This window comes from Sinocyclocheilus anshuiensis, unplaced genomic scaffold (genome assembly GCF_001515605.1).
Source record: "Sinocyclocheilus anshuiensis isolate Anshui unplaced genomic scaffold, SAMN03320099.WGS_v1.1 scaffold1287, whole genome shotgun sequence".
Taxonomy (NCBI): Eukaryota; Metazoa; Chordata; class Actinopteri; order Cypriniformes; family Cyprinidae; genus Sinocyclocheilus; species Sinocyclocheilus anshuiensis.
In genome coordinates this window covers 390,494-407,728 of record NW_015539958.1, presented here as the reverse complement: position 1 = coordinate 407,728, position 17,235 = coordinate 390,494, and the positions used below count along the sequence as shown (strand labels likewise).

At 38.2% G+C, this 17,235-nt stretch overlaps 2 protein-coding genes across 3 annotated transcripts in view; both read left to right on the top strand.

The window, feature by feature from the left end:
* The window catches only part of LOC107687006 (dnaJ homolog subfamily C member 7-like), a 27,632-nt gene extending 19,680 nt beyond the window's left edge, over positions 1-7,952 (top strand). Inside the window, exons 7-14 of one of the 2 annotated variants that reach the window (XM_016484144.1) lie at positions 3,506-3,659; positions 4,572-4,736; positions 4,936-5,027; positions 5,105-5,178; positions 5,263-5,409; positions 5,565-5,714; positions 5,899-5,961; positions 6,886-7,952. In XM_016484144.1, the coding sequence (XP_016339630.1) occupies positions 3,506-3,659; positions 4,572-4,736; positions 4,936-5,027; positions 5,105-5,178; positions 5,263-5,409; positions 5,565-5,714; positions 5,899-5,961; positions 6,886-6,923 (883 nt within the window). In that variant the 3' untranslated portion in view covers positions 6,924-7,952. Of the gene's footprint in view, positions 1-3,505; positions 3,660-4,571; positions 4,737-4,935; positions 5,028-5,104; positions 5,179-5,262; positions 5,410-5,564; positions 5,715-5,898; positions 5,971-6,885 lie in introns of both variants that reach the window. The other variant, XM_016484145.1, reaches the window with a different exon arrangement.
* A 779-nt stretch (positions 7,953-8,731) lies between these two features.
* LOC107687021 (tetratricopeptide repeat protein 25-like) lies at positions 8,732-14,987 on the top strand. Its single transcript, XM_016484159.1, has 12 exons — positions 8,732-8,885; positions 9,007-9,138; positions 10,548-10,701; positions 10,823-10,884; positions 11,037-11,184; positions 11,284-11,508; positions 12,438-12,566; positions 12,657-12,735; positions 12,839-12,925; positions 13,028-13,224; positions 13,492-13,592; positions 14,911-14,987. Exons 1-12 carry the CDS (start codon positions 8,754-8,756, stop codon positions 14,944-14,946), a joined length of 1,482 nt encoding a protein of 493 aa, XP_016339645.1. The 5' UTR covers positions 8,732-8,753; the 3' UTR covers positions 14,947-14,987.
* The last annotated feature ends 2,248 nt before the right edge of the window (positions 14,988-17,235 follow it).

Genomic DNA, 17,235 nt, shown 5'->3' with positions numbered 1-17,235 from the left:
GTCACACGCTTGAGGTATTCGGCCAATCACAACGCACTGGATAGCTGGCCAATCACAGCACACCTCGCTTTTCAGACTGATGAGCTTTGTAAAAATCGACTTTCAAAAAGGCGGGGCATAGAGGAGAAAACAGTATGTACAGTATGTGGAAAATAATGTGTTTTTTTTTACTTTAAACCACATAAACGCATTTCATTACACCAAATACACCAAATAATGTTCTTTTTATCAGCATCATATGACCCCTTTAAAATAATTTTGCTGTTAACCTTTTTTTTTTGCCATTATCTGACCTACAAAACCTATGTAAATGCTGTTCTTTTGAACGTTTTTTTTCACCAATCTTGGGGAAAAATGTATCGCTGCATTGGATCATAAAGGATCATGTGACATTGAAGACTGAAGTGATGGCTGCTCAAAATTCAATTTTGCTATCACAATTACACGTTTTAAAATTACATTTTAAGTCTAACAAGTCACTGAATTTGTCCGCACACTGAAAATTTTTTCCAATCAGACCGGAATAGGTCTCTCAAAAATTTAGTTTTTATTATCCATATCATCATGAGCGCTGAAACGTCTGCTCTTTTGTCTGTTTTTAATACACTTTGCACTTTTGTCACTTTTTTCACTTTTGCATATGGATAATAAAAACTACTTTTTTTTTGTTCTTTTTTTTTTAAGACCTTTTTTGGTCTGTTTGGAAAATTTTCATTGTGCGGACAAATTCAGTGACTTGGACTAAAACTTTCTCCCTTTTGCTCTACACACCTGAGAACTCGTTCTTTTTGAGCGCACACAATTCCTGTTTGATAAAAATTACATTTTAAAACGCATTAAAATTGATAAGTTCGTTTACATCGTTATAATATTTCACAATATTACTTTTTATTGTATTTTCATTCATACAAATGCAGCCTTGGTGAGCATAAGAGACTAGGGGTGTAACGGTAGGGCTGTGTATCACCAGCAAAGTCACGATACGATACGTATCACGATACAGGACTACACTGAATTTCACCTCAGAAGAATTTAGTAAAACAGCTGTTTATGGAACACTGCATACTATAGGGCCATTGCTAACTATTGGCAAAGCAGGCAGCTGACCTCTGCATTATGAAGGGCCTCCATAACTGTATCACAGTACAATCCATAAACCTAAACCTACCCGTCTCCACCCCCTGATCCCTAAACCCACCCATCGCCACCCCTAAACCTACCATCTCCACCCCCTAGATGTGGATCCAGTGAGGGGCTACTGGATATTTCCGTATTGCACAAGTGGGAAGCTCTGTTTTGGGGATTACGTCTCTTTATATCAGGCAACCACTCGCTGACAGCAGGTGGCGCTTATGGAAAAGCTGAATTAGAGCTGTTTCCCGTAACATCCGTGGACAAAGCAGTATTGCCATTAAGAACACTTCCTTTAGGTATTACATGGAGCGAAGATGAAAACAAAATGCCATTGATTCTTTTCTGAAGACAGTCAGAACCTTCAGAGTTACATTCATATAATTCATTCATTCATATATTCATTTGTATAATTCCCTTATCACTCTTTTAAAACCTCCCAGCTTTTCCGCCCTGTTTTCACTCAAAACGAAACTACTCTGCGTGCTGTGTGCACGTGAGACTGTTACTTAAAACTGTGCTTTATGATGGACAGTATTTATTTACCGCGAGTTGTTCAAATCGCAGTAATCTAATACGGTTTTAATGATAATTAAAAGATGAAAGAGATGAAAGAAGATTAAGACATCTCTAACAGGAGTATATAGTCTAATATTTCGCGAAATGCTCTTCTTTGCACTTTATTTCTCTAGCGAATAATGGCCTGTGTACACTGATGACTTCCTGAGGTAAATGAAATGCTACGTGGCATTTTGTTTACAACCTGTTTTATTGACTTGTTTCTGCAGTTGAAACACTGATTGAGCGATTACATGCGGCATGAGATGTTCATTCATGCTTATTTTGTGTTAAAACTAGTAGTGAAGAGGAAGGGATGATCGTGCTCCACACTGCCGTTTGAGCGGAGGCGTTTATACAGCGATCTGTCGCCATATCAAAGAGCATCAAAACGACATTTATTGTTTGAATTTCCTGAAAAAATTGACATAATTTGAAAGATGAGACTTTTTCTAATCAAAAGTAACAATATATAAAACTGGAAGTTTCCAATGAATTCCACTCGTGCAGTGCTTAAAACAATGCTGTATTTGTTCGGTACACATGCGTACCGAACCGAAATACGTGTACCGTTACACTCCTATAAGAGACATGAAAAAAATCTTGACCCCAAACTGGTAATGTATGTGTGGAAAATGTCTCTTTAAGAGGTGGTTGACTGTTTTTTTTTCTAGGCTTGATTGTGTTTATGGGGAGCAGTCTAACATGTTAATGCTTCGTTTTAGTCCCTTCTCCTCTGAATGCGCTGATCATTTCCTGCTTTTATGAAGCCCCTCCCTCAGAAATACACGATGGGCTCTGATTGATTAGCTGGCCCAGTGTGTTGTGATAGGCTAAACCGCCTCTAGCGCGCGTCTAAGCGTCCCGCCCCTCAACATGGCGGCATGTGCTCCGGTTGTATTGTAAACAATGACGTCATCTATATTGCTTATCAATTTGAGCCCGATTGAGACGCAGAGGATATTAGTGAAGAGGATCGCGCAGAACCTGTGCAAGCACGGCTTTTAATGGTAGGCCTAAGATTTTTGTTTGTTGTTGTCTCATACTTTTAGATACGCTGTTATTTGTAAATGCTACTGCTTCTGTTAGCTTTTAATATAGGGTTTTATTCTGATTAAAGCTTTAATACAGTTTGGCAACCGCACATGTGTCAATGTATAATGCTTCTCATAACTATAGTATGTGAAATAAGTGTATTCACTGAGCTGATGATCTGAATGAGAGCGAGATGCTTTAGAACATTGATTTTGAAACTTGTGAATCTATTAGAATCGTTCGAAGACAGAATCGCGATTCATATATGAATAGATTTTTACGTGCACCCCTAGTTTTCTCTTCCTCTTCTCTAAAGCAGCGTAGCATGGCCTCGCCCCCTTTGCTGCATGTTCCCGGTGGCGGGGTTTATGTAAAATTCTGGTTTCTTGACGTAAAGGACCTGGGAAGTAACTCATTGTAGTCCCTTACCAGTCGTTTTTGTAGGCATTAAACTGCCAGAATTTTAAAAGACGATATCTCCGTTTGCATTGAACTTTCAGCTTTGTAACTTTGCAGATATTGTTTATGATCAAACAGCAACATTACACACTAACTAACATTAAAAAAGTGAAATCGCAATCAACCACCCCTTTAATGTTTATTATTATACTGATGCATTGGCCAAGCTGCTTGCTCAGCCAAACAGAAGTCTAAAATTTCAGGCTGCACATTTTCTATATATTATTGACATTATATCTGTTTTCATCGTCCATTGAAAAATCCGTATCAGATAACCACTAATGTATACTTTCTATCTCACTCTTGCTTTTTGCATCTTCAGTGACATATTGCGGATGGATTCCACCAACGGCGATGCCCTGTATGTGCGGGGATTATGTCTATACTACGAGGACTGCATTGATAAGGCTGTGCAGTTTTTCGTTCAAGCGCTGCGCATGGCACCAGACCATGAGAAGGCCCGTCTGGCCTGCAGAGTAAGTGTAATTGATTGCATTATAAGTATTCAGATTAAAGGTATAGTTGACCCAAAATTTAAAATTTGCAGAAATTTTACTCTCCCTCAGGCCATACAAGATGTAGAACAGTTTGTCTTTATTGTAACAGATTTGGAGAAATTTAGCTTTACATCACTTGCTCACCAGTGAATCCTCTGCAGTGAATGGGTGCCGTCAGAATGAGAGCTTAAACATCTGATAAAAAAAATCACAATAATCCACGCTATTTCTGTTTATCAGTGAAGCGACATGCTGTGTTTGTAAGAAACAAATCCATCATTAATACATTTCAACTTTAAAACCGTTGCTTCTGGCCAAAATATAAGTCCATAATCCATGATAATGCTTCCTCCAGTGAAAAAGTCCATCCCCCTGTTGTCCTCTCGCATCAACATCCATCGACATATTGCTTCAGAACTGTGTTGGACCATTTTTTACTTGTAAATGGTGTTTGATCTGTGCATATTTCACTTCTCATTCAGATGACTTTATCACTGGAGAAAGCAATTTTATGGATGGCAGACTCATATTTTAGCCTGAAGCAACAGTTTGAAGTTAATAACGTTTTAATGTTAAATTACAAGCATGCAGATTTGTGTTTAGCAAGCTATTAATTGATTGACTCGAATCATGTGCATTACTTTTGGATTATTGTGATGTTTTTATCAGCTGTTTGAACTCTCATTCTGATGGCACCCATTCACTGCAGAGGATCCATTGCCGAGCAAATGCTGCAATGCTAAATTTCTTCAAATCTGTTCCGGTGAAGAAATAAACTCACCTCCATCTTGGATGGCCTGAGGATGAGTACATTTTCAGCAAATTGAATGATTCTTTTCAATTGTTTTAGTACGGTGTCTGTGAAATGTCTTAATTGTTTCTCTGTTATAGAATGCTAAAGCCCTAAAGGCGAAGAAAGAGGAAGGGAACAAAGCATTTAAAGAGGGCAGCTTTGAAGAAGCATATGACCTCTACTCGGAGGCCCTGACCATCGACCCAAACAACATCAAAACCAACGCCAAGCTGTACTGTAACCGAGCCACCGTCGGATCCAAGGTCCGCCCTTGATATACTCGTTTTGGCGTTGTACTTTTGTAGACATTTTGTTTCAATGCATTATCAGTATTGGAGTGCCCCACAAGGACAAACAGTAGACCCTTTGCCCGCTCTGAAGCTGGGTCACGTGTGTCTGTCTCATTTTGGTCATTGTTTGGCACTAACACATGATGTTTCTCTCTCTTCTCTGTGTCTTCAGTTAAACAAACTGGAGCAGGCCATTGAGGACTGCACAAAGGCTATTAAACTGGATGAGACCTATATTAAAGCTTATTTGAGAAGAGCCCAATGGTACGTTTGTGTTTCTACACACTTTAAACATAATTGAAACTTTATTTGTTGTTTAACCTGTGCATTTTACACTGTAGTTACATGGACACAGAGCAGTATGAAGAGGCTGTCAGAGACTATGAGAAGGTTTATCAAACAGAGAAGACTAAAGGTGTGTGTTCATCTTGAATGCGCATTAAACTCTTTAATTTCCCTTAAAGATGTGCCAAATCTCATTTAATCTGTGGTGTTTCAGAGCATAAGAACCTGTTGAAGAATGCTCAGTTAGAGCTGAAGAAAAGTAAGAGGAAAGATTATTACAAGGTCCTTGGTGTGGATAAAAACGCCACTGAAGATGAAATCAAGAAGGCCTACCGTAAACGAGCCCTGATGCACCACCCAGGTATGTATTTCTTTGAAAGAATCACAACGTTTTCTCTGTACACAGTCTACATTTGTGAATTCCTCTTCTGTAGACAGTACTGGGATCACCAGCATGTAAGAAAGTCCTCAAATTTTTTTTTGATTCTCTAACAGTCTCTCTTATGTTTTTCTCAGACCGACACAGCGGAGCGAGTGCTGAAGTGCAGAAAGAGGAAGAGAAGAAGTTTAAGGAGGTGGGCGAGGCCTTCACAGTGCTCTCTGACCCCAAGAAGAAGTCCCGCTATGACAGCGGCCACGACCTGGAGGATGACGACATGAATATGGGTCTGTCATCTTCACACATTCAGCCTCTTTTTAGTTCTCTTTCTGTCAACACCATTTTATTCTGGAATATGGGTTTCATTAATCTGAATGTTTTGTGCTTTTATTACTTAGTACAATAAAATAAATTTTATTCGATTTACGGAGGATGGCTAATGATTTTGTTTCTTTTTATTTGTTTTTTCAGACTTCGATGCCAATAACATCTTCAAAGCTTTCTTTGGTGGCCCTGGTGGGTTTAGTTTCGAAGGTAATTCATGTAAGGCAGCCCTTTTATTTACTTCTCATAATTATTTGTTAATCCCTTGTTCAGACTGTACAATAAACCATTGAATGAACAGTACTGTTGTAAAGTTTGGGGTTGGTTCACCAAGGAAGCAGTTATTTGATCAGAAATACAGTAAAAACAGTAATATTGTGAAATATTACAATTTAAAATAACTGTTTTCTATTTTGAATGTTCAAATTTAGTTTATTCCTGTGATGCAAAGCTGAATTTTCAGCATCATTACACCAGTCTTCAGTGTCACATGATCTTCAGAAATCATTCTAATATGATGATTTGCTGCTCAAGAAAAAAATTTTAATGTTGAAAAGTTGCACTGCTTAATATTTTTATGGAAACTGTGATATTTTATTCATGATTCTTTGAACAAAGTTTAAAAGAACAGCATTTATAGTAAAATAGAAATCTTTTGTAACATTATAAATGTCTTTACTGTCACTTTTGATCAGTTAATACAGTGGTTCCCAACCCTGCTCCTGGAGGCATCCCAACACTGCACGTTTTGCATGTCTCCTTAATCAAAAACACCTGATTCAGGTCATCAGCTCATTAGTAGAGACTTCAAGACCTGAAATTGGTGCGTAAGAGAAAGGAGACATGCAAAATGTGCATGCAAAATGTGCAGTGTTGGGGTGTCTCCAGGACCAGGGTTGGGAACCACTGAGTTAATACATCCTTGTTGAATAAAAGCATTCATTTCTTTCAAAATGATCTTACTGAACCCAAACTTTTAATTGCATGTCATAAAATTATAGTCTTATAGCTGTTGTGATGATGTAGCTCATTTGTGGTTCATAATATTCTCTTCAGTTCTAATTTTTGTATTTTCAGTGTCACTGAATTTGTTCCCGTCTTTTTTTGTTTTTGTTTTTGTTTTTTGTACTGCAGCATCTGGACCTGGAAATTTCTTCTTCCAGTTTGGCTAGCTTGGCAACTTTCAGCATGTATGCAGTAGTTTCACAACCTCTGAATTCCCCTGAACCGGACTACTCTCCTCCATCCCTGCTCTCTGATGTACTACACTCTGGTGTAACGGGCTTTCGGACCCCACAGTTGGACCTGCATCTGTGCCATTGACTTGTTTTACTGCATACGCGCAAAGACAACAATGGCAGGGGCATGACCATTCTGTACCAGAAAAACAACACGATACATTGCACACGTCTCTTTCTGATCGGTGTCCTTTTTGGCCCTTGTTATTCCAGCTTTAGTTTTAATGTTCTACAATTTTTTTATTTTATTTTTTTTTAAATCCACTTTATCGATTGTACCCTGAATGCATCATAATTTTTACTTTTTTTTACATTTTCAAAAGCTTCAGCTACAATTTGAGTTGATGTTTGGGGGAACATAAGTGCTACATGCAAATCTGCTGTTTCTCTCTGACACTGAATAGGAGTACTTAATACTTTAAATACTCCTATCAGCCCATAGACAGCCCCTCTTATTACTGATCGTAAAATGGTCCACATCATCCAAATTAGTACAGAATCCGGGTTAGTACAGAAATTCATTACTGCTATTTCCGTATAGATTAAGCATATACAGAATCAGAATTCACACAGATATTATATTTATGCAACATTGCGAACCATTTTAAAGGCCTCCGCAAACTATTATGTGAATGTAGCGCCTCATGCCAAATCTCACTTTAAGAATAACGCTGTTTCTGGATTTCGGCATGCAAGTGGATTGTTCGACTACTGCATACAAAGGTTCAGAGAGCGAGAGAGTTCAAGCACCTGTTGTCCATGTCCCTCTCTGTAAGATTCGTTTGTTAATGTTGCCATTCAACCCCTTGCTGCATTGTACATTTTACTGGAATGTAAAGTGTTTCTTTATGTTGATAGTTCATGACTGTTTAATTTTTTTTAACTACAAAATACTCACTTTTTTGATATGTATATTTATTGTAAGTTCATTGGATGTGAGCTTTGGATGGATGATCTTTCAATACACTAGGATCTACACTCTTACAAGTTAAACCCAGGGAGGAGACTATGTTGGCCAGCACGCTTATTAACTTCTGAATTAAAGAGCCTCCGGAGGGAGTGTTGTCAGAAGAGCTGATTGATTTGTTGACTTGATATCAATGACTCCACAGTGTGTGTAATATGGATCTATGTAAATTGCAGGCATGATCAGTGAGCCATGTTTGGTGATCGCTGAGGATTCGTTGTGCTCCAGCATTCTCTTGCTGTCTTTGACTTGACCGTGTACACAGTTAGGAAATGTGCGTTTTAAGCATTTGTCTGGAATCTGTTCATGTTGCTCATCTTGAAAGATCTTCAGTGTATTCAAAAGACAATGTCCATGCTGACTTTGCTCACTCCGCTGGAACAGTCTTGACTGTGGACCGTTTTTAAAAAGCCATGTAAATAAAGGAAGCCTCTTTCTGTTTTCCCCTTCACCAAATACTTCTCTTTCTGTCTCTTCAAGTACATACTTTTTTCGATTAGTTTGCTTCACCAGGCATGCTCACACTCTTGCTCTATTGATACAAAAAAAAAAAAAGTTAAGAACCGTTTGCTGCAGAAAATATGATTATTTTAGAATATATTTTATATTTTGGAAATTAAAAATATGTATGTTACGCCTAGCATTTAAGATGGAACAATCAAAGGTCCTCTAACGGTTCATTGGCCGCTCCGGGTTTTGTTAGTCGCGTTGCTAAGATACATAGCATTACAGCGGACGACGCTGTCCCGGTCGTCTTTTATTGATGTACGGACTGAAAGGTTTTGGTATAATTTTGTATGAATACGAATAAAATGTTCGATAATGAGGAAAGTCAAGGGCCGAAGAGTACCTTTAGCACCTATGTAGCTGAAGGCGACCAACTGTTTCAGAAGGGAGAGTACGTCAAAGCTGTTGAGAGCTTTTCCACGGTAAGCTAATAAATATAACTGGGGATTTTGCGAAATACATTTTACATTTCTCACATGAAGATGAAATTAAACCGAGTTCTTTGTTTCACACTTTATAAGAGTCTTCTCTGTTGTTCGCCAGGCTTTAAGTTTACAGCCGGATGATAAGAACTGTCTGGTCGCCAGATCCAGGTGTTATTTGAAACTAGGGGACGCAGAGAGCGCGCTGAAAGATGCTGAGACCTCACTTCAAGACAACAAAGACTTCTTCAAGGTGTGTTCATCTGCTGCTAATTTGTGTTTGATCTCCTCGTTTGGTCCGAAAGGTCCCAGCAGGTACAGTTTAGAGTCTGTATGTGTGTGTGTAATAAGACGCTTGTCCTGAAGGGGGCGTACTTACATAATCTGAAACCTAATCAGATGATGATTCTGGCAAAAGTAGGGCACTAATTTGCCCCAAAAGTATGTGGACACTTGTAGCACACCTAAAAACTGATAAATATTATTGCATTAGGTAACTAAATATTAAACCACGTGACATTTATGTCACAGACACGCTTTCGAATACAGTATTTTACTAAAATAATGTATAACTGATTTTGAATTAATAAACAAAATAAATAAACAAAGTTTTAAGACAAAAAGGGCACATCAAACTAGTGAAACGTGAGAGAGCATCCACTAAAATCACCTAAGTAGTTGCAAACTGGCCAAGAAAAGTGAGGTTAGTTCTAGGGATAGTAACCTTTAGATGACACTTAGCTTGGTATTTTGTTTTGTGTAATGCATGTAATGCAATGAAATTCATTCATTTTTAAGTGTGGCTTAAGTATCCAAATACTTTTTTGGAGCTATTATAAACCCTCTACATTATTAATGATATCCACTCCTATCTGTAAAAGCACACCAAAAGAGATATGTGTATTTATATATATATATATATATATATATATATATATATATATATATATATATACACTATATATACAAAATTTTAATTGATAGGAAAAGTATAAAGGAATAGTAAAGACATTAAACATTAAATAAATAAAAAGTAAATAAATTGTTTTGTTGTCTTTCTATTCATCACAGAATTCTCATGGTTTCCACAAAAATATTAAGCAGCACAGCTGTTTTCAACATCGATAATAACAAGAAATGTTTCTTGAGCAGCAAATCAGCATATTAGAATGATTTCTGAAGGATCATGTGACACTGAAGACTGGAGTAATGATGCTGAAAATTCAGCTTTTTCATCACAGGAATAAAATACATTTTAAAATATATTAAAATGGAAAACTTTTTTTTTTTAAACTGTAATAATACTTCATAATGTTCCTGTTATTACTGGATTTTTGATCAAATATATGCAGCATTTGTGAACACAAACATTTATATACATGAATTTTACATTACACATCACATGAAATTAAATATTTTTACTGGGTTATTAAACCAAGAGATATTCAGATGAGTGTATATCATGTGATAGCTGTGATTTGTTAGCTGGCTTTTACCACAAAGCATGTGGTGTCATGTAGGAATTATGAAAGAACAATGTTTGGTGCCATTGTATGTTCCTCTAGGCATCCAGTCCCTTTAGTTACTGTAAACTGCTTTATATGAAAAGCTTCTTCTAACAGATAACCTATTCTCCTTCGGTCTCCATCCTGTATCCTGCAGGGTCTGTATCAGAAAGCAGAAGCCCTCTACACTATGGGCGATTTTGAGTTTGCATTGGTCTGCTATCACCGAGGCAATAAGCTGCGTCCAGAGCTGCAGGAGTTTAGGCTGGGGATCCAGAAAGCTCAAGAGGCAATCGACAACTCAGTGGGCAGTAAGTCCTAAGACACAACATGATGAGAAATGTGGAGCTCATATTTTGGTTGCAAAGCAAACAGACCTCAGTTACTTCATCAAAGATTTCAAAACCCACATCTCTCACCCCAACCCAAAAGGTCCTTCCTCTGTGAAGCTGGAAAATAAAGGAGATGTGTCTTTTTTCCACAAGTCTAATGGGGTGAGCTGGCTATTTTATCTTTTCTGTCTCTTGCTCTCTCTCGCATTATACCACCTGCCCCCATCATTCACCCTGCCACTGTTAATGCTTTACGTTTATGTTCATTTCAGTAGTTAGTAATACATATTTGTTTGTTTGATACAATCCCAAAGGTTCGTCCCAAGCATTTGAATCATTCTCATAAGAGGGAATCCAAAAAGCATGGCCGAAAGATGGACAAAAGTGAAAAAAGAGCCAAGGAACTTCTGGGAGAGCTATACAGTGACAGAGAATACTTAGAGAAACTTCTACAAGATGAGGGTGTGTGTTTCAGGTTTTTTTGTACATCTTTTTAAATGTCAGTTTGCATCTGTGAAAGTGCATGTTCTATATAAAGTATCACAATCTGCTCCAATACAGATCTTATAAAAGGTAAGATAAGAACCGGAGAGCGTGTACAAGATCTGATCGGAGGCTGTATCTCATATCTGGACACGCGGACTGCATTCTGGCAGCAGCAGAAGCCCATCTACGCTCGTCAGCGAGACAGAAAACTCATGCAACAGCAGTGGAACCGGGTTCTTCACAAGCCTCCCTCAGACCCCACTCGATACATCCTCAACAGTCTGGAGGAGATTGACACAGGTGAACCTCTGCAGAGTTTGGATTGGGTCAAAGTTCACAGTATAGGCTCCTAGCAGGAAAAAACCATGCACTATCATTCTAAAGTTCTGAGGTTAGAATTTGTTTTTTTTATATATATATATATTTGAAAAAAAGAAGTCTCTTATGCTCACCAAGGCTGCATTTATTTGATCAAAAATACAGTAAAAACAGAAATATTATTACACTTTAAAACTACCGTTTTCTATTTTAATATATTTAAAAATGTAATTTATTCCTATGATGGCAAAGCTGGATTTTCAGCAGCCATTAATCCAGTCTTTAGTGTCACAAGATCCTTCAGAAATCATTCTAATATGCTGATTTGGTGCTCAAGAAACAAGAACAACGTGGGGGTAAGGGCGGGATTATGATCCTAATTATTCTCTAGGTCACCCCACAATGCTGATTTATTTAAATATTTAATAGTGCTTGCTGAGGACATTTGAACAAAGCCCTAAATCTAATTGCCAAACTTTGGCACATAACTGTGTACGTAATTTGTGCCATGGACATGAGCAAAACGTCAATTTTTGCGACTTGAGAAAAGAGATGTGCCATTACTTTTCTAAAGCTGCGGTCATATTTACCATTGTCCTGCAAATTTTGGTTGTCAAAGAGTTGGTTACGCGGATTCACCACATTGACCAAAAGAAAAGCTGTTTGGTTTAAAAGTTACTTCTTTGTGAGCTGTGACTGCGAGATATCAGGTTGGCGGACAACAAAACAGACTAGAAAATTCCATAGACTTGTATTGAAGGAAAACCCCCATCATGTCAGAATCAGAATAATGTCTTATCAATGCTCTGGCATCACATGACTTTTGGATGGGCAAGCACTACTCTACATAATTTTCAGAAAATGTTTTGTATATTATAGGAATTTTTGAGTATTGTCTCTTCAATTAACAGCCTTGAGTGTAGGCAATACAGAAAGCGGCCTGAAGAAGGCTCGTGAACTCATGAAGGCAGTGAAGGAATGGTCTGAGGAGGTGCTGCCCAATAAGAGAGAAGTGCTTGGGAACCTGCACAGCTGCATTGGTAGTCATATACTTAAATATATAATATCAATAGCAGAAAAACCAAAGATATGAAACTTTATATTAAAAGTTTCTCTTATGTTCTATGTAGGCAATGCACTGATGGATCTCGGGAATATGGACAAGGCTCTACATCAACACGAGAAGGATCTGGAGCTGGCCAAGAAAGGGTAGGCGACCATGAGAAGTAGGAAAGCTACCTTTCTGAATTTCTTGGTTGGCTAATAAACTACCAATTCATCCGGTGTGTTTGGTCTGTGCTTCGTTTCATAGCGACCTGATGGACAGTAAATCCAGGGCTCTGGACAACATTGGCCGTGTGTACGCACGGATCGGCAAGTTTCAACAAGCTATAGAAGTGTAAGTGCATTTGCTTTTAATTAATGTTGGCTTTGGTGTTGATGTACACAGAAAAATCTATTGTAATAGTCATTTGATTTTGTTCCGTGTGTGTTTGCGTAGATGGGAGGAGAAGTTGCCTCTAGCATGTGGTGGGTTAGAAAAAGCCTGGTTGTTCCATGAGATCGGCCGATGTTACCTAGAGCTGAAACTCTACAGGGAAGCACGAGACTATGGCTCCCGCTCGCTCATGGCTGCAGATGAAATCAGCGATGAAAAATGGCAGCTCAATGCCAGTGTGCTCATGGCGCAGGCAGAATGTGAGTAAAAAACTACATCGCCCAGAATCCCAGAAAGTGACCATGAATAATCAAATTTCCCACATTGTTCAGAATCAGTAGGAGTTAATGTGGTCATTAGTTAACTATGTTCGCAGTGCATTTCCCTGAAAATAATTGCACACCTTAGAACAGCAACTTAGTCAGCCAAACAGATTCAAGCATTCAACGGCCCGTAGTATAAGTATATTTAATCCATGCCATGCTGTATGATTAAATCATTTTACATCCTCTTTCTCTCTTTCACAGTGAAGCCGGGTAACTACAAGGCCTGTGTGTCACACTTTGAGAGGGCACTGGACCGGGCAAAACTGCTGCAGGATGACTCTGCCAGCGAAGCCATCCAGAAGGTCAACACAGACATTCCTATCCTGCTCTCTCACTCTCTCCCTCATCCCTCTCACCATCCATCTCGCCTGTGGCCTTTTCTGTAATCCCATTCAAACTACAATCAGGCAGTTGTCATTTGCTATATAGCAGAGTAAAGAGTACCTGAAAACCATACTTGAGTAAAAGTACAGATACCTTACAGCGAAAATGACTCCATTACAAGTTACAAGTCACCAATTACAAAACAACTTGAGTAAAAGTCTTTATCTGATTTTGTCTTTAACTGATCAGTATCTGATTTTAACAGTACTTAGGTATTTTACTCATACTGAATCACGGCTCAAAGATGCACTAGTCCTCAACACCTAAAGACCCGCTCACACCAAGAACGATAACTATTTTAGCGTCCACACCAGCGGATGATATCGTCTGTTTATTCTAAGCGCACGCTCGTCTGCCGCTTTAAATTCTTGAGCTCATTATAGCAGGATTAATTCTGATTGGCTGTCAATGTTTTTATCATTCATCAGCTGGAAAAAAATGCTCTGAAAGTGATTTCAACGATATCGTTTCTCTGTGCCTTTATCGTTATAATGTGTTATATCTTTCACTTGGATGTTATAAGTTGCACTGAGTAAATGCAGCTGGATAAAACAAAAACTGTCCGTCTTCATTTCAGGCTGCAAAGCAACACAATTTGATTATTTTAAAGGGGGGTGATTCTTTTCTATACCCACTGTATACAATTTTATATAAAGAGATGTGTGATAACATGTTTACATTTTGCGACAATAAAACAAGCAGTTTAAGTCACTCATCTCATTCAAAATGGGTCATAATACTGAACACGACGAAGCAAGATGTGATAAAACATGCTTCTCTTCCATGTTAATCTGACTTTCTGTCATAACTAGCTGCATCAGGCAACACTATATTTTGCATTTCGCTTATTTTTATTTCTGCGTCATCACACCTAGTAATTCCGCCAACAGTGAAAACTCATTGGACCAAAATCCTGCTTCTTGTGCATATTAAATATTAAATGTAGAGACTGATTGTGGAAGCTAAGAAACATCTTATATTATGTAACAAAACCCTGAACTTCCATAAGCAGAGCAATTAGTTAGTTAGAACATGGTTTCAAATTTTTTAAATACATAATATGAACAGATAATTGTAATATTAACATGCATTCATTTATCAATTTTCATTTCATTTTCTTGTATGTTATCCGATTCTTGACTATCCCATTCCTCTGATATCATATTTTTTTCATGTTGATGTTACTGTATATTAATTGATTCACTTTAATCAATTCCTCAATCTCTCGCCCTGCAGGCTCTTCGTGAAGCAAGACACAGAGTGATTCAGTAAAATGGCCCCTCTGAAAAAAATGGCTGCAATCGACTCCATCCTCCTCCAAGTCAGAACTAATGCATGGAATAAAGTTTGCCTGAGGAACATTGTGTTGGATTGCAGTCAGTGTCATTGGTGAAGGATTACTTTATGACTGCCTTTTCTGTGCTTGTTTCCATATGGATAAAAAATATATTTTGCATAGTTTTACATAAATAAACTCTCAGTTTCAGAGGTATAACAAATCATGTTTTATATTTGTTATGCAGTGTCCAAGCGATGTTGCCCAGATACTGTTAATGTTTTGCAATAGACACAGACATGCAGTGACCTTCTGTTTTTTAATTCATAATCCAACCATAAAGGTTTGAATTGAAAATCATTCAAATGAGTTTGAGTCGATATTGACCTTGATTATGTGCTCAACAGAACTGACAGAATGCTTAACGCATTACTCCCAGTTTGTGTGTGAGTATGTCTGTATGGGTTATATATCTTCTAATTATGCGAACATACCACAAACACTTGTGAGAAAGCAGCCACCCCCAACTTGCGTTTGTTCTGAACTCCACTGTGATAGGCTGAAGCAGCGATTCTTAACTGCAAAACCTGTCTGTGCAATGTCAGAACACATAACCACTCAAAAATCCTGCATACTTTTCACACGTCCCTCACGGATATCAACAAGACACAGCATGAACACTCCAGCTGTTTTGCTAGGTATGCTCCTGTATAACTGGCATGTAAACATGGATTCACAAAACAGGAGGTGCCTGCGGATTTTACTCTTTACAAACTTCATTTTAAAACACAAACCATTTAAATTAATACTTTGATCATTTTGATTGGCATGTATTCACTATAATATATTATGACAATCATAATTACAATAACCTTTAGGGTGACCATACGTCCACTTTTTCCCGGACATGTCCTCTTTTTGGACCAAAAAAAGGATTTCAAAATCACCCAAAATGTCTGGGATTTTGCTTTTGTTTTCTACAATCACCATTCATCGTGTGCGTTTTTGTATTAGAGCCCTGTGAGAGACTGTTTTCTTAATCCCGCTCCCGCTGAATTTCTGACCATTATCGCCCGCTCCTGTTCCGCTCCAGAGATTTTCTGTGTCCATTCCGCCCGCTCCCGCAAACATTCTACATTCTCTGGTGGTGGTTCGAGATCGATTTCGAGATCACGCGCGCTCTGTGTAAAGGAAGATCAGATATGTTTCAATGAGCTCAGGATCTGTTGAGCAGCAAATCCTCCAGCATGGTCTGTCAGCCATCTCTCCTCTCAACCCGTGATCAGTCAAATCTGACTCCTACAGCTGGTGTTGGATGCAGGGATGTCAAGCCCGTGTTTTTTCCCCATGGAATTGGGCTACTTTTAAACTGTTGCTTTGGGTTGATTTTTCCCCTTGGATTAAAGGTTTGAAATCTTGCATAAATTACATTTGTCTGAAATGCTTGTATTGAAACATTTTGCATTCTGCCTATGATAAAACTGTGCTGTTAAGTTTTGTGAAGGAGGGCCACTGGTAGGAAGCTTTTTAGCTGTGTTTATGATCAATAACAGTCACTGTAAAATATGTATTTTAGGTATGGAAATGACATATTTGAGTGTTGATATTTGGGATATGGGCACTACGTTAACCACCAACCAACAACACCCCCACCCCGCCCGCACCCACTGTCCTCTTTTTGGAAAACTGCTTTCAGATGATGTGTAAATCTCAATTTCGAAAAATTGACCCTTTTCACTGGTTTTGTGTCAGTCACAAAATGGTCACCCTACTTTACTGAGTCTGCTTGTGCGAGGCTTGAAAAAATTGATACATTTGTTTGCCACCGTGTCTTTTTCAAAGATTGTTGCAATACATTTACACAGTAGGCAAATAAAATGTAAAGGTTTGAATTCCTTTAATGGCCTGCTGAATATCTGTTCTCAGTCAGTGACAGTGTATCAAAATGGACAATGCGTTTGGGTGCGATTGTTTTACAAGAATGTTGACTTTTTAAACGAATTCTAAACTTCTAAGAAGGGGGGGGGTGCAAAGTTTCGCAAAATTCCTTTCACGCCGCTATTACGCATAGCTAAACATCAAATATATAAATGACTTTTTAACAAAACAATTTTTGTGATATATTTGTGATGTGCAAATATTTGATAGAGTGATAAATAATAAAAAGTACTTTAAAGGTCCCATGACATGCTGCTTTTTGGATGCTTTTATATAGGCCTAAGTGGTCCCTAGTACTGTATCTGAAGTCTCTTTCCCGAAATTCAGCCTTGGTGCAGAATTTCAGC